This window comes from Triturus cristatus, chromosome 8, assembly GCF_964204655.1.
Source record: "Triturus cristatus chromosome 8, aTriCri1.1, whole genome shotgun sequence".
Lineage (NCBI taxonomy): Eukaryota > Metazoa > Chordata > Amphibia > Caudata > Salamandridae > Triturus > Triturus cristatus.
The window spans coordinates 1,544,637,260-1,544,658,244 of record NC_140591.1 but is presented as its reverse complement, the minus strand read 5'-3'; the positions used below and the strand labels follow the sequence as shown (position 1 = coordinate 1,544,658,244).

The window sequence follows — 20,985 nt, the reverse complement described above, 5'->3', positions numbered from 1 at the left end:
TTGCCCGGTCCTGCTTCCAGGCCGGTCCTCGCTGTTCTTGACGGCCTGACCCCTTGGTACCTGTAATCTACCAAGGGCACCTTCCAGGTGCTTGCCCGGTGCTGCGTCCAGGCCTGTCATCCCTGAGCCTGACGGCCTGGCCACTTGGCACCTGTAATCCACCAAGGGCACCTTTCAGGTGTTTGCCCGGTCCTGCTTTCAGGCCTGTCCTCGCTGATCTTGACGGCCTGACCCCCTGGCACCTGTAATGCACCAAGGGCGCCTTCCAGGTGCTTGCCCGGTCCTGCGTCCAGGCCTGTCCTCGCTGTTCTTGACGGCCTGAACCCTTGGTACCTGTAATGTACCAAGGGCACCTTCCAGGTGTTTGCCCGGTGCTGCGTCCAGGCCTGTCCTCGCTGATCTTGACGGCCTGACCACTTGGCACCTGTAATGCACCAAGGGCACCTTCCAGGTGTTTGCCCGGTGCTGCGTCCAGGCCTGTCCTCGCTGATCTTGACGGCCTGACCACTTGGCACCTGTAATCTACCAAGGGCACCTTCCAGGTGCTTGCCCGGTCCTGCGTCCAGGCCAGTCCTCGCGGATCTTGACGGCCTGACCCCTTGGTACCTGTAATCCACCAAGGGCACCTTCCAGCTGTTTGCCCAGTCCTGCTTCCAGGCCGGTCCTCGCTGTTCTTGACGGCCTGACCCCCTGGTACCTGTAATCTACCAAGGGCACCTTCCAGGTGTTTGCCCGAAGCTGCGTCCAGGCCTGTCATCCCTGAGCTTGACGGCCTGACCCCCTGGTACCTGTAATCTACCAAGGGCACCTTCCAGGTGTTTGCCCCGTCCTGCTTCCAGGCCGGTCCTCGCTGTTCTTGACGGCCTGACCCCTTGGTACCTGTAATCTACCAAGGGCACCTTCCAGGTGCTTGCCCGGTGCTGCGTCCAGGCCTGTCATCCCTGAGCCTGACGGCCTGGCCACTTGGCACCTGTAATCCACCAAGGGCACCTTTCAGGTGTTTGCCCGGTCCTGCTTTCAGGCCTGTCCTCGCTGATCTTGACGGCCTGACCCCCTGGCACCTGTAATGCACCAAGGGCGCCTTCCAGGTGCTTGCCCGGTCCTGCTTCCAGGCCTGTCCTCGCTGATCTTGACGGCCTGAACCCTTGGTACCTGTAATGTACCAAGGGCACCTTCCAGGTGTTTGCCCGGTGCTGCGTCCAGGCCTGTCCTCGCTGTTCTTGACGGCCTGACCACTTGGCACCTGTAATCTACCAAGGGCACCTTCCAGGTGTTTGCCCCGTCCTGCTTCCAGGCCTGTCCTCGCTGATCTTGACGGCCTGACCCCTTGGCACCTGTAATCCACCAAGGGCACCTTACAGGTGTTTGCCCGGTCCTGCTTCCAGGCCGGTCCTCGCTGTTCTTGACGGCCTGACCCCCTGGTACCTGTAATCTACCAAGGGCACCTTCCAGGTGTTTGCCCGAAGCTGCTTCCAGGCCTGTCATCCCTGAGCTTGAAGGCCTGACCCCCTGGTACCTGTAATCCACCAAGGGCACTTACCAGGTGTTTGCCCGGTGCTGCGTCCAGGCCTGTCATCCCTGATCTTGACGGCCTGACCCCTTGGCACCTGTAATCCACCAAGGGCGCCTTCCAGGTGTTTGCCCGGTCCTGCTTCCAGGCCCATTTGTGCATTTTTAAAACGTATGCTAACAAAATTCTCACATCAAATACAAACAAACCCAAACATATGCTCATCTCCAATCTCTCTTTATAACTGTATTAAGTGTGCATTACCTTATGTGGCTAATAACGGTCCCTTTACGACTCCACAAGGACACCTAGTAACAGCCTGCAGTACTGCACCCTTTCCTTGCTTCTTGCAACTTCTTCGAATACTTATGCTACTGGTGGGATATTTTTTGACAAAAAAATAAATCTAACAAACTTTTTCATTTGCAACACCAGTAGCTCAAACTGTCACTAATGCGAGATCTATTGCATTGCAACTCAACAAAGTTTTGCAGTAAGTCCTGGAATGGTGTACTTACCCAGCCGTGAAAAACAATGTTGTTCAAAGAAAGACAAGAAAACTAACTGACAAACTACTTCACTGACAAACTCTGTAAAGTGGCGCTAATGTGTGTGGTTGGGAATGAAACCAATCTGGCTATTTTGCGATCAGTCTATCTTGCTTTATTAAGTGGGTTTTTTCTTCATATTTTGAACCTTTTTATTCTCTTTGTCCCAAGGCTGCACTTTCGAAAAGAAAAATATCTGAAAAAGACATTTGCAGCCAAGGTGTTTTTTGTATCCATTTCACAGGGGAACAAATAAAGGAAAGCAGAGAAAAGAGAGGGTAAGAGCCATTTGTTGAAGTTATAGTTTTCCGTAAATGAGGCAAGGAACAAACCTAATGCCGCCAGAAGTCCTCATTGGAAAATGTGAGCACTGCGAGCTGCCACTTTGGAACTAGAGAACTGGCGTACACGTAAAGCGCTCCAATACCTTCTAGTCGGGTTCACGCTACAACTGCAAGAAAGATAACAGGGAAGCGGTGCCTCCGTTAGTGTGCATGGACACCGAAGCGGACCCAACTGTGCACGCCTAATTGCAAAGTAAAATGAAACACTGCTTCATATTAGTGCACAGAGCAGTTGCGCTGATTATAATAAAAAATGTCCTTGTTGGAAAATATTAGTTTGGTGAGCTGATACTTTGGCTCTGGAGAACTAGTGACTACGTAAAGCGCTCCAATACCTTCTGGTCAGGTTTACGCTACAACTTCAAAAAACATAACAAGCAGTGTTGTAAGGGTGCAGTACCATAGGCTGTCACTAGGTGTCCCTTGGGACCTCTTTTGGCCACATATGGTACTGTACCCTGCAACATGGCTAGGTAAAGGATATGGCGCAGTGGTGAGAGCTGCTGACTGGTGAGCTCGGGATCCGTGTTTAAGTCTGCTGTTGGCTCAGGATCCTGTGATACTGGCCTGATTGTTTAATGTCCCCGAGACCATGGCTAGGTGCGCTATATAAATAAAAGCCTTTAAGGTAAAATAACATAAGAATTCAATTCAGCGATCTCGGGGGTAGGCAACCAGTGTCGTGCAGGGGAGTGAGGTTAGATGGCAAAGGGATATTAAACGAGAGTACTACATTGCAAATTGTGCATAAAACAACCAAAAAAACAATTATAACAGACAGGATCTTGGGTTTTTGAGCGCAGCCCCGCAATATTCCATGAGGTAATCCTCCAGGTGGAGTCCACGGAATTGGGAAAAGGCTAGTTGGCAACACGCCTGAGGAGTGGATCTGATCCAAACCTCCTATCTCCCGTGGGCTAGTACAATGTGCGCAAGGGTCTGTACCCTGGTCCAATATACTGGGTCGCCGCGCCTTAGTATTGCGTCAGGTTTCAGCTGCATATATGGTACTCTTGTCACTTGTTTGCTACAGACTGAGCTGACCATTTGTTCTGAGAAACCCTCTTCTCGATCCAAAACTACCTCACCACCCGGTTCCAACTGCTGGTTAATATGGTCCAAAGTGACCAACTGATGTCAGGTCGGCATGTGGAACAGGCGAGGTAATGGCAGAAAGTCTCATCCCACCAGTGTCCATGAGGGGCTGTAGTACTGAATATCAAGCATGAGAACATCAAGATACATGAATATCTTAGGCAGAATTTCGAGGGAAAATATCGATAGGTGAGTGTACATAGAGAAAGTATAGATTTGCTATTCATAACGCCACATCTACTAACCTTGAAGAGTAAATATATGTGGAGTTAGGTATAGAAAATCTATAATGCAATTCTTTCAATATTTTGATTTCAGTATTTTGTGGTGGATATTTGTATGCTTCAATAGAGAGGAGAGGAGAGGGGAGAGAAGTTGGCCTAAAACAGCTAAGGCAGTCGACCTCGAATCTAGGGAACTGGGTTTGAGTCTCGACAATGACGCGGAACATCCTGTGATTCTGAGCAAATCACTTAATCTCCCCGTGTCTAACAAAAATGAATGTGTCCTCACGTAACACAACTGGTGCTATGTACAGTGCTCTGATACCCGATACCTTCAGTTCAAGTTTGCGCTATATAAAACGCTGTAAAAAAAGATTCTGGCTTTGATATTCAGGGAACACACCTCAGGTAGTGACAGAACCCCTTCATATGTTCTGTTTTGCAGCTATTACCTGTGATTTGCCATTTCCAAAAGAATAGTTCTCAATCAACCATTCGCACACAGGACTTTCATTCTCTGGGTCACTTGCTCTCAAATGATCATAGTATCTTAATACAGTCTCTTCAATGTATATAAAGGAAAAAGCATAATGTCACAGACCTTGAATTCTGGCTCCTTCTTAGACAAACGCTTCAGCTCCCTGCTCAGCTTGAAGGCTCTCAGCATGGCATCCTCGCTGGCGATGGACAGATATGCACGGCTGGCAATGCCCTTGTATGTGTTGATACGGGACAACGAGAACTTGAGCAGGTCATATTTGCGCCCATTGCTGCACTCCAAGCAGGAGCAGGAGATCTTGTGCGGAGTGGTGATGACGTGACCCTTCTTCATCAGCATTTCCACAATCTCATACAGGTCCTTCTCACAAGCGAGGGTCAGAGGGGTCACACCCGGCGCAAACCGGGAGTTGTCAATAGAGTTGTCAAAGAATGCCATGGAGAAAGACTTGATGTCCATTTTACTCCCCTTCTCCTGATCCAGGCGGTCCAACAGCATCTTAACCACATGGGGCTGGTTAGTATCCACGGCCACCAGCAGGGCTTCATGGATCTGCCGAAAGTCGAATTTGATGCAGTGAAGTAGAGTCTTCATAATCTCTTCGTTGCCCGTACGGATGGCCAAGTTGAGGGCCTCCCGCCATGAGCGGTCCTCACTATCATCCAGCTGCCGTAGGATTCCATCGCTGACCTGGAGCAGCGACTGTACCTGGGCGAGGTTCCCATCATGGATTGCGCTAATCAAGGCGATAGGAAACTTCAGCTTCTTATTCACAATTTCGCGCCAATTGGCTTGCTGCAATAAGAAGAGAAACATGAAGTGTTAATATTCCAGTTGGACTTAGAAGTAAACATCAAGAGTGTGATCCCAACACAAATTAAACCATCCTTTTCACAGAAAGGCTAACTTGTATTGCTATAAACACGACTGAAGCCCCCATGATAGCTCATGAGTCCATGGGATAATGTATTTTTGTAACTATCGAAATGAAAGTAAGGTCTCAGTTTTATTATGATGCTTGGATTTAGGAACCTGCTCATGCCTTCTTAAGATGATTGAAAGTTAAACTCGAGAAGAGGATAAATATATTGTCAGATATCCAGACATGAGCACAAGCAATAAAATGAAATGAAAAGTAATGATGTTTTGCTAGTTAATGAAGGGGTAGCCGATGCTTGTGCTGCCCCTTCTGTTTAACCTGTGGCAGATCTTCCCATGTCCCATAGATTGTGGTGCCATTGAAATGAGGGAGTTTGTTTTGCCTGGGCACATGTTCCCTGTTACTGAAGCATGTACAGACACAAACGTCCAGAGCCAGTTTTAGTGCTGGTTCTATGACAAAATTGGGCAACCCAATAAACCATTGAAGGCTTGGGTAAATCTAAATCCGAATCAGGTAAGTATGCCAAACAATGAAATGTATTTATATAAAGTATTATTAGTTCAAAGAACTATATCTACGAAGCCCTAAATAGTGACTTCAAAAAGTCGCACTGGGTGCCACAATCGTGGCCCCCGGTGCGACAATTGTTTTGGGTGCCCCTTCCTCCCCCCCCCCATTGATCTCTTTCTCCACGAATTGCCTCACTACCACCCCAAAAAATGATGGATTTAGGTCTCTGTACTGGGGTGAATGTATGACATTATTCTGCATTCTGTCCATCAATAGTTCTTTTTGCATTTGGCACCCCGAGTGGGACGGCTATGCTCAGACGTGAGTCCCGTGCTCTCCATGCCACTGGAATCAAGCTATCCTGGCTGAAGAGTGGTGAAACCCCGAAACTGGTTCTAGGATGCTTGTTTCCAGTCCAGGGAGGACCTGCCTGGCAGTTCGGACTGGACTATTCCCATTGGGCACAGGGCAAGAATGATTTGCATATGGCTGGGTCCAAACTGGAATGGCATGGTGAGCAAAAAAACGATGGATTTAGGCCCAGATCTCTGTACTGGGGTGAATGTATGACATTGTTCTGCATTCTGTCCATCAATAGTTCTTTTTGCATTTCACTACCACCCCAAGCATTGCATGGAAGGGGTGTCAGAGCGCTTTACATCACACACACATTATACAGACACAGTGAATCATATGTGTATATATGTTACAGAAGACAATGAGGATTCCAAGGTGTGGGAATCACATGTCATCCATACAAGTAGGATAGTATGATTTTAAGATTGTTTGTTCTGAGGAAGCACAAACTCAGGATATAAATTGTATCGCAGTGGTTGGGGTTGGTTTTAATACTAAAAATGTATTTCTATCCAAACAAACCCTTTTTTGCAACTTTATGATTAGATAATAAAAGATTGATGAAAAACATAACTGTCTTACCTATACCATACAGTTTGCATGCATATCTTTGATGACAGTTCATAAATTACTGTGCTATATTAGGATTGTAACTTATGACCTGCAAGTAGCAAAATGATCTCTGTGACAAAAGCAGCAACCCACAGATCTATCTACATAAAATACATTTCTGTGATCTGCGTGGTACAAGTTCTTTGCAGCAGGCATATTAACCCTCTGCGCTACTTTATGATAAGTGAAAACTATCTCTATCCAAAACTCCCATCTCTCTCCAGCAGAAATATCTTGACACTATGACCTTATCTTTTCATCTTGATTGTTATTTGTAAACTTGTGGACACACATGAACTCTGCAGCATGTGCTTTTAAAACAATGTTATTTACAAACACTGCGCCTTTCAAACTCAGCGCCAGGTGCGGATGCACCGGTCGCACTAAAGCCGACCTTGCAACTGTCCTTGAAGATGCGCTAAATGTGATCCCCTTTGGTGGTGACAAACGTTAGTGTGCCCCCCGTGGACCCTTTGGGATAAAGGAGAGTTTTTGGATCCTCTGGCATGGGAAACAGCGTTTACAACGCTGTCTCCACAACGCATGCCATTACAATGCAGCCGTTACAACGACCGCGTTGTTAGTACGTATAGCATTACATCGCAAGTCTTTAGAATGACTTGCTGTAGGGGGCGCACTGGTATTGGATTTAAAATCCAATACCTTCTCTGCTGTTGCGCAAACTGGAGTAGAAATAGTAAATAATACTATTCCTAAGTCCAGCGCACCCCCTAAAGCAAGTCGTTGTAACGACGTGCCATGTAATGGTATACGTACTAACAATGTGGTCGTTGTAACGACCGCGTTGTAATGGCATGCGATCTAATCGCATGCAGTGTAAACAGCCATATTCTCTGGAACCTCTTCAGATGTTTGGGGGATGGATGATCCTTATTTCTATCCCAAAAGCAAGCCAGCATGCACCTGTACAAATGTCAAGAGTGTGGCATCTAGGGGCCACCCTGTAGGAGCGTCTTGAAACCCATAGGCTCAGAGGAGCATAGAGGGGAACTATAAGGTGAGTGCAGTATGGGGCTTCATCCACCCTTGTGGTAACCTATAGAGTTCTCCTCAGGGTAGGTTGGATCACTTGCAGACAAATATACATAATGAGTAACCATTTAAAGACCAAAATTGACATCAGGGTTTCTGGTCACATAATAAATCAGGAGGGTGAAGGCCGAGTGGTTTGTAAACATCACCAGAAACCTGAGCTGGCAATATTGGGTCATACTACTATACATGTGCTGCAGGTGGTGCAAAATGCGGCCGCGCGCCTGCTAAAGAATGTCCCCAGACGCACCTCAGCCACTGCCGCTTTGCGTGACCTCCATTGGTTGAGCATCCCAGAACGCGTTAATTTCAAGGCACTCTGCTATATGTTCAAGGCTAAGCAGGGTAGCGCCCCAGTATATGTTCAGGGGCTGGTAAAACCCTATAGACCCCTGCGCTCATTAAGGTCATCGGACATTGGCAATTTCACAGTACCAAGATGGAAGCTGGCAAAAATGGGAGGCCGCTCCTTTTCCACTCTTGGTCCTAAATACTGGAACTCCCTCCCATTGGCATTAAAATCCGAGACCAACTTACTCCGCTTCCGTAAGGCTTTGAAGACCCTGCTCTTTACTAAGCGTGACCAATAGTCGGCAGAGGCCTTAAGTCAAGGTGACATTCTCTTTTCTTCTACAGTCTATCCCTGGCGCCGGGAAACCCATTGTGGGTAGCTGTGCGCGGTACAAGCTTAAATAAATAAAATAAATAAATAAATATAACACGTTAGCTGTTATGTATTTTTATACTGCGTTTTTTTAGGGGCAGGTAGCTTGAAAACGCTGTTTTCCTTAAAGTGCAGCTAACAATGGCAAGTGATAGGAGTTTTTTTTCCCTTTCATTAAATTGAGGTCAATGATGCAGGTCAGTGGATTTACGAAATTCTATGGCTTTAGTGTGCACCACAAAATTATGGATTTAGTGTGTTTGCCACATAATTGCCAAATAATTTGCAGAGGTGAAAAAAAATGTTGTCTCGATCTAAATGGATGAAAATAATGCTGCCAGGAAATGTCCTGTGTAGTTTGCAATTTTTGGTGCATACTCTAGATAACCTTGCTGTATAATTTAGTCCTCCAAGCCGCATAATCCTAGCAGCACTGATAATGGTAATGCTCTAAAGACATGTTTCGAAGCTGTAATTATGATAATGAAATCCACATTGCAGAGGGAAGCACAACATATTTTCCATATTTCACCGTATATTACCTACTGGCGGTCGCCAGTAGGTAGTTATAGTTAGGACCAAGTTTCCATAAGAAGAGCATTTTCTGTTTTGCTTATAACTTTGGCATCGTTTGAGGAATCTTCATGAGATTTTCCAAACTAATTCTTTGTTCATATCAGCTCCTATGTTGAAAGTTTGGGGGTGATTTGTCAAGGGGGGGCCGAGAAAAAAGGGGGTTCCCAAAACGTGTTTTCTCCATGCAATTTCCATAGGAAACTTTAGACAAGGCTACAGGTTGAACGGGTGAACGGAATTACCCCAACTTTGGCAGGGAGAAGGGTCTTGGGCTAGAAAGCACGCTTTTGTTTATTTGGTGTAAATCCGTTCAGTAGTTTTTGAGAAATATCAAAATTTACAGATATTGATATTTGGGAATTCTGCCATCTGATTGGCTGAGGCGTTACGAGCACAAGCTTGCTGCTTATTGGCTGTGAGTGGTGCGAGCGGTTGCAACTAGGAAGTGTTGACAGCCATTTTGTGATTCTGTTGAAGTAAGGGGAAAAAAGGGCAAAAAGAGTAGGAAAGAGGAGGGGAGGAGCGCTGTGAGCTCTGTGGGGTGGTTAGAGTGTGCTACACAGGGAGTGTGAAGCGATGTATTCACCCCTACCGGTGTGAAAGTGCTCATTTGCCAAGAGTGAGATGGTGCTGAGGTGAGGTGCCGGTACACACGGGGATGAAACCGTGAGCTGATTGCTGTAATCTGATGTTCTCTGGGCGCTGTAGCATACTGGCCACTGTAGCATATCTGTGCAAGTGGTGTTAGTATGGGTTTAGACTATAGCGCTGTGAGCTCTGTGGGGTGGTTAGGGTGTGCTATACAGGGAGTGTGAAGTGAAGTATTCACTCCTAGCAGTGTGAAAGTGCTGTTTTGCCCAGAGTGAGATTGTGCTGAGGTGAGGTGCCAGTACACTCGGGGATGAAACCGTGAGCTGATTGCTGTAAACTGATGTGCTCTGGGCGCTGTAGCATACTGGCCGCTGTAGCATAGCTGTGCAAGTGGTGTTAGTATGGGTTTAGACTATAGCGGGAGTGGGAAGCAAACTACTCACCCCTACCGGTCTGAAGACTCGAATGGAGTGTTTTAGCAAGCAGAATAAAGAAATAATCATGAAGAATATAATTCAGAATGTTGCAATGCCACAGAAGACAAATGGTGAAATCAGGTGTGTTTAAGAAAGTGGCTGTGTGGGATAAAGCGATGGAGTCTGCAAGTTATATAAAAAGTGTCTTTATTTAAGTGCCATAAATAGACCCACTGGTGCAAGAGCTAAGGCATCCAGCTGAGGCAAACTCCAACCACTTCTGCTGTATTCAAACCTAAGCTCCTGCATCAGTCAATTCCACATTACATTTTACAGTTCCATATGACATAAACAATACCTATTAGACATGAATGACTGTAAATTGTGGGATGAAAATAAAGGTAGGATATGATTACCACTCTGTGCCAACCATCTTTTTTATCTTGATCGCCAGCTCGTGAGCAGAGGCTGAGGATGAGCTAATTTGTGTGCAAGGGCTTCGTGGATAACAGGCAGGCAGAGCGACGTGTGTACAAAGAATAGGCATGGTTTCAAAATGGATGTCGGGTTTAGGCTAATTTAGCAAGTAAATAGCGTATTTGCATAGGCCATACATCATCCATCCCTGGTTAGTCTGGAGACGTAAGGGCAAATAATGAAAACAGAGTTCAAATGCCAAAGCATACTTAGAAAGTTATTATATGAAAATAGTTCAATTGAAGTGTATTAAAAAAAATTATGAGAAAAAGTAAAAAAAAGTTGGAAAAAATCAAGCCAGGAATAAAGTGAATTTCTTACAAGTCTTGGAGATTGCAGTCCGGAAGTTTTTCAGTGGCTTGAGATGCGTAATGTTCTAAGAGGCGATTGTTGCCATCAAGTGAGAAAAGCGAAGCGATCCCATTCATATCCTCGAAGGGACAGTAATGTTCTTCGAATGTTGGTGCGGCAATTATAATAGGCAGGCGATCTGCGATGTTGTCAAAGGTCGCTCGTTGCAGGAGATCTTTCGCGGCTGCACAGAAATCCCATTCCACCAGGATACCTTTTTGCGTTGCATCCGCCATTGCTCCACTTCCCGAACAATCAAGTTCATGGTTTTCAAGATACCGGATATCGTGAGCGTTTGCTGGGATGTTGGCAAGGCATAGATCCATTCGCCAGTTGATTGGCAAGTTTTGCAATAAAAAGATGGTTGCACGCAGATTGTATATGTGTATATGAATAAATACATGTCATGTTGTAGTTGGCTCCGATAATAGAGGCAGGCAGCCGAAAAGTTGTTCCATTTTTTCACGGTATTGATGTAGCTTCGCGTAGAGGCGTATTCTGTCGGACATGCTTGTTACCGCAGGGAGCGCAGCCATTTTTAACAAGCTAAAAAAGTAGTAGGATGGCCGCAAACAGAGCGAGAATTGTGGGCACTGTTCTTGTTATTCCAGAGATGATCGAATGAATGAAGTCTGGTATTAGACTAATACAGTTTGAAAGCCTTTGACAAGGCCAGAGGAGACAGTGTTAAAAAAGTGTGCCAGACCTTAAATGTCAGATGTGTTGAAAATTGTGTAACAATTCACAAAGTGTAATGGGAGGTTCGTATTTAAAAGGGAGTGTATTTTACTTGAAGTTCGTGCTATCTGCAGTCGATAAATTACTTTTGGAGATGTGAGGGACACTTCTGTTTGAAACAAAAGCGTTTTCAGTTTGCTCCGTTTCATAAAATCTGTTTTCAAAGTAGGTATTGCAGGCCAAGTTGAACTTTGGGAGTTACTTTGTGTGGGTGGGAATAGAGATTGTCAGAGGAAGTTATTCGGTTTGAAACAGTAAGGACATACGGTATGCCAGCTCACATTGCGTAGCAGTCCATGGTATTAAGAAGCAGAAAACTGCCGTTAGAAAGCTGTGTGAATGTTGGTCTGATTGTGGGAGTTGGCGTGCTTTTAAGAAAGCATGCAAGATTGGGGGCTGTAAGGTTAGAAGCATCGAGCAGTTGGACATTCTTGCATAGTAATGAATTACTGCCATTGTGGTGTGGTGTGGCTCACTGGTTAGAGGCAGCAGACCCGGAAGCAGAGGACGGCCCGGGACCAGGGTTCAATTCCCGGCGCGGCAGGGTCGTGGACCAGGGCCAGCGGACTCGATAATTCTCGCCTCGGTGCCTACTCTAACCAGGGATCACACTCGGCAACTCTGGGCATTAGCTTGCCTCATCTCCACAACGGCCCCCCACATTCGCCGGGGATGCCTGGTTTCACCTTGGAGATACCCAGGAGGGACCATCTCACAGGGATAGCCAGGACGGGTTCCCCAGCGGTCTACAGCGCCAGGACGCCTCAGGGTAGCAGTGCGCTTTACAAGACACATACATTTACATACATACATTTACATTGTTGTCCCACTTTCCACCTGTGAGAAAGTTCTGTATCCTCTTTAACACAGCGATATGTAAATGGGAGAAACCACTGCTCGTAAATAAACGCGCTACCTTATATAATCACATACAACATGACAAACAACATGTACACCTGGCAGACACAACAACACTACGTACTGTGGTAACCGTGGCTAGCCATGTACACAAACCAAACATAGCACCTCTGCCACACAATGCAGAATGAGATGGGAGCAAAGTATGTGCGAAGGTGGCAAGTGATTCTTGATTATAAAAGTATACAATGCAAAGTGTTGAGGGGATGTGCCGGACAGACTTGAGTATGCAGAGCACAGACATGTACATGTCAACATACACTGATGGTCTATTAAGTGTAGTGGACAGTGGACGCAACCATGATAGTACAGTCAGTAGGGAAGATTACGAAAACATAGTGCGTACGTGCCCCCTCCCCCCCAAATCTTTAGCGTAGTGGGCTGGCTCGGCGTACGCAAGGCTAGCGTAGGGGTATAAATAAAAGGCACGTTTCTCTGGGTGTGGTTCACTTCCGGAATGGCGAACGTGTCTGCCAGGTTTGCGCAGCTTACACCGCCACGAGGCAGACGCCGTGAGTGAAGGTAGGTGCGTGAATGATGCTCTCAGCCTGCTGGTACCCAGAAACCGTCATGTCCGCTGAGACGCACATATGCCCCACAGTTCACCTTTCGACACCGCCGTATGTGAAAGAGGGCCCACCACGTACCGTCAGAAGCTTTTGCGCTGAGGTCTGCGAGCTGGGAAGGCTTCTGAGATCAACGCTGGCTACCGCGACACAGTCAGACAGCGCCCAGCCTGAGGCCCAGCACCGTGGAGTGCTCTGTATACTACTAACACAGTAGTCCAACAGGTACCAACAGTGAAACGGTGTCTTGATCCCACAATGGACGATGGTAAAACTGCATCTGAGAGTGCAGATGAAGGTACTCCCTTCGACCAGGTGTCACCAACTCTAGGTTCTAACAGTGGAATGGTATCTTGATCCCACAATGGACCATGTTAGAACTACATCTGAGAGTGGAGATGAAGGTGCTCCCTTCGACCAGGTGCAAGCAACTCTAGGTCCCAACAGTGGAACGGCGTCTTAATCCCAAAATGGACGATGTTAGAACTGTATCTGAGAGTGTAGATGAAGGTACTCCCTTCGACCAGGTGTAACCAACTCTAGGTTCCAACAGTGGAACGGTGTCTTGATCCCACAATGGACGATGTTAGAACTACATCTGAGAGTGGTGATGAAGGTACTCCCTTCGACCAGGTGCAAGCAACTCTAGGTCCCAACAGTGGAACGGTGTCTTGATCCCAGAATGGACGATGTCCGATATTACCTGCTGCTTGTTGTTTTTTACAGAACTCCCTCCGTTGAGGTGCATCAGACTCTGTGCTTCTGTAGCTAATTGCTGCACATGATCATTGGGCTTGGCTGACTGCAGTCGCTGGAGTACACCGCGGTACAGCATGTCCGAACAGTGAAATGGGCTCTTGATCCCACAATGTACGATGTTAGAACTGTATCTGAGAGTGGAGATGAAGGCACTCCCTTCGACCAGGTGCAACCAACTCTAGGTCCCAACAGTGGAACGGTGTCTTGATCCCAAAATGGACGATGTCTGATATTACCTGCTGCTTGTTTTTCACAGAACTCCCTCCGTTGAGGTGCATCAGACTCTGTGCTTCCGTTGCTAGATGCTGCACATGATTATTGGGCTTGGCTGACTACAGTCGGTGGAGTCCACCGCGGTACAGCAGGTCGGAACAGTGAAACGGGGTCTTGATTCTGTGATTGAGGATATCAGAAGTTAAAGTCTGTGATGATTTGTGTGTACCCCCTCCAATCAGGTGCAACCAACTCCGTGCTTTCGAATCCAACGGCACGTGGCTGTGAGGCGTTAATGACCACTGCCTCTGGCCTACACTGCGGTCAGCAGGGCTCACAATTCAGATCGAGTGGTGATTGTTTAATTACAGAATCCAGTAGGCAACTAACTACAACGTCTATTGAAATATACACAATAGCCTTTTAGTATACTTGCTTGAAGAACTTTTTTTAGATGACTTATAGGTCTACTACAATGACCAAATTCTTCTTGGTAGTGGTAAAGAACACTGAATAACAGTGTACACAGTGGACAGCAGATATCGCAATTCGAATTGTTTTGATTTATTTATTGCAGAGTTTTGTGTAATTTATGGTCTTGTATCTTGAAGAGAAAGTGAGAAAAAGTATTCATGGTTGACTGTGCTCACTACTGCCTTCAATTTACACTGCAGACAGCAGTGTTCACAATTCAGATTGAGTCGCTATTGTAGATGACGCAGTCCTGTAGGCAAAAGACATTGCTCCACTGCGCTCTGTCCGCACCACCCATACGCATCATCACAGTGTCCGCACACGGTTTTTGTTGCTTCGCATACTGCAAACAGGACAGCTCAAGTCAACGCCACGTGGCTGTGGGCCCTTGCTGACCGCTCTCTGGCCTACACTGCAGACAGCAGTGTTTACAATTCAGATCGAGTCGCTATTGCAGATGAGGCAGCCCTGTAGGCAATAAACATTGTTCCTAGTACGGCCCGCCCGCAGCACGCATCATCGCTGGCTGTGCACATGCTGAATGCTATTGATGTGGCTATCTGAGTGCACCAGACCTGATGGACCCTTTATGATATAATCTTTTTGTGTATTATTTCAGATCTACTGCCTGTATCTCAGTATACCACAAGTTATGGTTCTTTTACAATAGAATCTTTTCTGTATTATTTCACATCTAGTGTCCCTACCTTACTGCAGCACAAACTATTGACCCTTTTATTATTGAATCTCTGTGTGTGAGCCAATGATTACTGTTGTAGTTGATGCTAGCAGCAATCATTCCCTGAGGGTTGGTTTACACTTACCCCACACGCATTCAGCACAGACGTCACTGGATATGTGACCGTGGTAATAAAAAGGAGTCAAGCGCACGTGCCCGTACCCAATTCCACTATCTATCTGTGTCCGTGTGTTCATTATCTATGCATGATACTGCCTCTGAGCCGTACCACATTATATTGTGCTGTGGACAGCGTATGTAACCATGTTACCTCTGGCGGTGGGGAAAACTTCTGTTATATAGCTTTTAGATGCATAGCTATCACAGGTGGAAGGCTACTTTACAGAGCATGAATATTGATGAAGATGATGGTTGCATGTTCTGTGTAGTGTCAGATATGCGTACATAGCAAAACGTTTTCAAAAAAGCTCTCCAAGCAGAAGAGGAGTCTCTCATCAAACACTGTAGAGAGAATGACTAAAATGGGTGGGGTCCTCCAACTGTTACAATAGGAAATGTTATGAACCAATCAAATGCTTTTCTTTAAGGTCACATGGCAATCGCGCACCGAGCGTGCAAGGAGGCCGCACCCGACGCGATTTTGAGAAAATATATTTACCACAATATAAGTTTATTACAGTTAGAAATATATAAATGTTTAAAATATTTTAGATTATCGCCTGTTCTCATATACACTTTAAACTTATTTAGATATAGTTTTGAGACAAAAAAAATGAGGGAATGGCGTACCCGGCGCGACACTACACGTCTATGATGTAACACAGGGCCTGGCAGCGTGCACTTGTCGCATACGCAACGCGCAGCGGGCGTGACCCCATACGTACATGACATAAGGCACGGCTTGGTACAGCGTACCCGTCGCATACCAAAGTAGCAGCTGGCGCGACCACATACGTATATGATGTTACGTGGGACGCGGTGCCACGAACCCGTCGGATACGAAATGCGCATCCTTTACGAGTTTACGCGTGCTAATGGAGCTTGGTACACTACCGGATGGGACTTCAGTTTTCTCCAAAAAATAAATATATAGATACTTGTTTTTTGAAGATATAAAACATTACATATTTTTTAAAATTAATAAAAAAAATATTACACACAAAAAATAGAAAAAATATAGGTTTTATAAATATTAAAATATGAAATTAACATTTAAAAAACTTTCGAAATTCACTGAAAAAACCATTGGTTTTACAGACATTATAGTTAGGAATTAGCATTTAAAAAACCTTTGAAATTCACTGAAAAAACCATAGGTTTTACAGACATTATAGTTAGGAATTAGCATTTAAAAAACCTTTGAAATTCACTGAAAAAAATCATAGGTTTCAGGGACGTTATAGTTAGTTGGACATTTGACTCCAGAGAAATTTGCCCGTTATAATTAGTTGAGCTAACTATAACTCGCGCACACGCAATGCACTGGTGATGACGCCACATATTACACACTAATGACATGGTCAGTGACATCACTGATGACATCTCAAATGACATCACTGATGAAATCACTGATGACATCATCCACGTGATAATCTGATGCACATACTGATGGCCTAATATAAACTTTGATACACGCACTCAAAAATACAGACTACTATTTTTGAAACCATACACACAACAATGCCAGATACTACATACCACCCACTATTTCCTAGGTCTACACTCACATCCACTCACTTATACATGTAGTTACTCATCAATACAGTACTATAATATGCACTCATACACCTATACATACAGTCACAGTCCGCCACTCATCCATAGAGTTACTCACACACCTAGTCAGTCATGCAAAGAATCAATCACATACCCATTTACTCATGTATACAGTTATACATACCAACTGCGTTATTTATACACACACCACATCACTTCTTTATGCAGATACTAACACATACTTACTGTCTTATAAAATCACTGATACAAGCAGACACTCTTGTATACACCCACTCTTCAAATAACTTACTCTCATGTATAGTCATTTATATACTCCAACACTCACATATACTGCCTTAAAACATATGTAGTTACTCACACATATACCAGTGAGACATTCATTCACTCACCAACACACCCATACACACACTAACTCACCCATACAGCCCTTCCTGGATGTACTTTTGAATTCATACAACCAGTGAATAACCCACTCAGACATGTATGCACAGAGTCACACACACCCCCACCCACACACACAGACACTCAGGCACTCATACAGATACTCAGACAACAAATCAATAACCCATATAGACACTCATGTAGCTACTCACCAACCCATGCAGCCGCGTATACACCAACTGAGACACTAATACAGATTTTCACACAGTTTAGTCACTAACCCATACATTCAGTAACACATGTTCAATCACTCACTTATACAGTCAGTCACGCATCTACTAAATAATCCATTCAGGCACTTGTAAATCCACTCATTCTTCAATACACCTTGGCATAGATATATCTGAAAAATATTTAAACTTTACAGAAACACACATTCACTGGATGGTGTCATCAGTGATGTCATCAGTGATGCCCTTTGAGATGTCATCAGTGATATCATCAGTGATGTCACTGACCATGTCATGAGTGATGTAATATGTGACGTCATCACCAGTGCATTGCGGGGGCGCGAGTTATAGTTAGCTCAACTAACTATAACGGGTGAATTTCTCTGGTTTTATAAGAGTCAAATGTCCAACTAACTATAACGTCCCTGAAACCTATGGTTTTTTCAGTATATATATATCTATATATATCTATATATATATATATATAGATATATATAGATATATATATATATATAGAGAGAGAGAGAGAGAGAGAGAGACACAGAGAGAGAGAGAGACAGAGAGAGAGAAAGAGAGATATTATGCATTATAACATTATAACTTTGTTTGACAGTGAATTCCTGGATTTCTTTAATGTAAGTTAAGATGTAATTACCCAACATGACTATAACATCACTGTAACCTTTGTTTTTATCAGTGAATTTCTGTGTCTTTTTTTCATCATATTCCAAATAGATTATTTTTTGGACCGCACCTCTGATTATGACACGATGAGATGACAAATGAGAGCACACCCTCTGGTGATAGCACTGGCACTGTACGTGCACCTGCACTCTCTGTATTACCGTAAGGGCTGCTTAAGTGTCTGGGGTCCCTTTTGTAATACCAAAGTGCTCCAGGGGTGCGCAAAGCAGGGATAAACGCCCATTGCGCTCCTGAGGCACTACCGTAATACAGCCCCTCGAGCTCAATTTGAGCTTTTTTTATGCTCACAAATGGACTCATAGCCACAAAAGAGCATTTTGTACACACACAAACGTTCCATGGTTCACACATTTAAAACTTTAAAAGATGTGCATAGTGAAGCTTGCAACGCGTGCGCAAAATCTTCACTTTATAAGAGCAGCTTGCACTGCTTGTGTGCTTCTGTGCAATGGCCACAAAAAGTGGGGTATAACACGAGGGCATGGAATAATAAACTTATTTGCAAATGTAAAATGGTAGTGTCCTGAAAATGACCAAGGTGTAAATCCTACAGATATGTCTGATGATTTACAAAACAGGAGTAAATAATTTTCGCATGTTTACTTCATTCAACGTTAGCCCTTTTTCCCGAAGTGGGACAAATCAGAGGTTCAAAAGAAACAAAGCTGTAGGAGTTTTTATTTTATTTTTTCCATAACATTTCCTTGTAGAGGAGCACTTTCTCAAAGTGTTTTGTGCACTTTTACGTTGCGGGACAATTTTATTTTTATTTTTCCAGCTGGGCGTGCCAATTACAAAGTTCCATGCACTGGTCTTCTGAAAATTACTTGCAGAAAACAGCAACTAATTTGCATAAGTCGCAAGAATTTGCATGCACCCCATTTTTTGTGACACTTTTGTGCAACTTTCGCCGGGTGCAGGAGCAATCTGCCCGTGTCACTTTCTGTTCCTGCAGGTTTTGCTGTTGCGATTTTAAGAAACCGAGACCATGGTAAGCTGCTCGAATCATGTCCTGTAGTTTGTCCCCCTTGCTCAGCTTCTGGGAGAGATATTTCTATTGCTGTGTTAGATGACTCCAAATCCAATCAGTACAAAGCAATTATTTTTCAGTGTGAGCTTTTGACAGGAATGCTTCTGTTATCTTCTTACAGATGTATTTTTACAGTGAACTTTGGATAAGCAATGCTTTGCAGTCTTCCTTTTCAATACGTCTCCCATTGCATTCTGGCCATTGTAGTCTTTTGCTTAATATACTTGACTTGAAATGTAGCATTATTTTTCTCAGTTTACTTTAAAAACTATTTTTTTTACAGTTTGGTACAAATACAATTCTTGGCGGATGCCCAACTACTGGTTTGGCTTGAACTGAGGGGTAAATTACCCCAAATAGGTTGAAAAACTGAAACGATTTCTGTAGTTTTTCCCTTCACAGCATTCTGAAAGGAGACTCACCCATTCAAATGAGCATGTCTCTTGTCAGGATAGATCTTGGACAGTCTGTACTTGAGATGGGCTGGTCGAGAGAATAAAAGGGAGAGCCGAGCCAGTGATCTGGCTTGGCTCTAAGAGCCCGTGCACGAGCCGTACCATAAACATATTTGGCTTGCAAATTGTGCAACAAACTTTGTGAAAAAAATTAACAAAGCCTCTTCAAAATTCAAAAATGTATTCTTTGTTTTAATATGCGGAAGGGTTTCACCTTTGTAGAACAGATTATATCACTGCATTGAAAGGCATTTATTACAAGTGAAAGTGTTTGAACATTAACTCAGAAACATTCATGTGACACTCCCTGCTTCCCAGCATGATGAAAATGCCAATAGTGAACTAAGAGGCATGGCAGTTGTCATTTGCACCCTATATGTGACCTAGATTCTTATTCTACATGGAGCAACATTATAGTCTCTTCCATCACACACAAGAGGTTTTTCTACAGCACACATCCTGAATTAGCATATGTCAAGGAGCACTCATATGTAATAATGAATTAAAAGGAGGCTCCATTAAATAAAATATTTGCCTAGGATCACAGTTTGGTCTAGCTCAGAAGCCGGAAATGGACTCAAATTTTCTGGTTTCACATTGTGAAATTCAGCCACCAGATGAGTATCTCTTTCGCTCTCTTGTTTTACATCAAAGGTTTCTTTTTAATACTTGATGCTTGAGCTTAGCGTGTGGCGTGGAGTCAGAAAACACATGAAAGATCAGCTAGTTTTGGGCTTGAGCTGATCCAGACCCAGACATCTGGCTCGCTTGCTCAAGCCAAAAGAAAGCCTCAGTGCACAATCACATATTTTTGTTAGGTATATAAGTCAAATTCTGGCTTCTTTTAAGTCTACACTTCAAAGTAAATTTCATTTAAGGTTGGGTTTTATCGGAAGGATTTATTTTAAATTCTGAATTTCTCCACTTAAGGGCTCCTTTTCCTTTTTAGGTCGAGCCTAGCCTTGCAGCGGATGCGCTGCTCGCTCTGCGAGGCATATTGTAGTAGAGTAAGATGTGGAAGTGCTGTGGGAGCCCCGCCCATATTTTCCATTGGCTGGTGGCATTGTCTATGGTAAACGCAGGCTTCTGATTCAATATGAGGCTTCTTAGCCGCTCCTTATTACTGCCATGTCTCCTTTTGTGACCGCCCTTCAGTACTGGATCTTTTACTTGCGGCGTTTCACGGTCTCCTTCATAAATCAGTAAGCACTATGTTTTTTCAGTCAGTCGGCTTTGGCAATGGCAGCCGCGTGTTTATTTTTGCATCGCGCTTTCACTTTAGCAATATTCGGCCCCAACCCCGCGAGAGCTGTGTGGGGCCGCAGCTATTGTTAAACTGAAAGCGCAATGCAAATATAAGTAAGCGACT

At 44.5% G+C, this 20,985-nt stretch overlaps 1 protein-coding gene across 1 annotated transcript in view; it reads right to left on the bottom strand.

Moving 5' to 3' along the window:
- Positions 1-20,985, bottom strand: part of LOC146806100 (short transient receptor potential channel 2-like) — a 246,182-nt gene that overhangs the window by 114,378 nt on the left and 110,819 nt on the right. Inside the window, exon 2 of the mRNA XM_085623432.1 lies at positions 4,323-5,015. Within this exon, the coding sequence (XP_085479558.1) occupies positions 4,323-5,015 (693 nt within the window). The remainder of the gene's footprint in view (positions 1-4,322; positions 5,016-20,985) is intronic.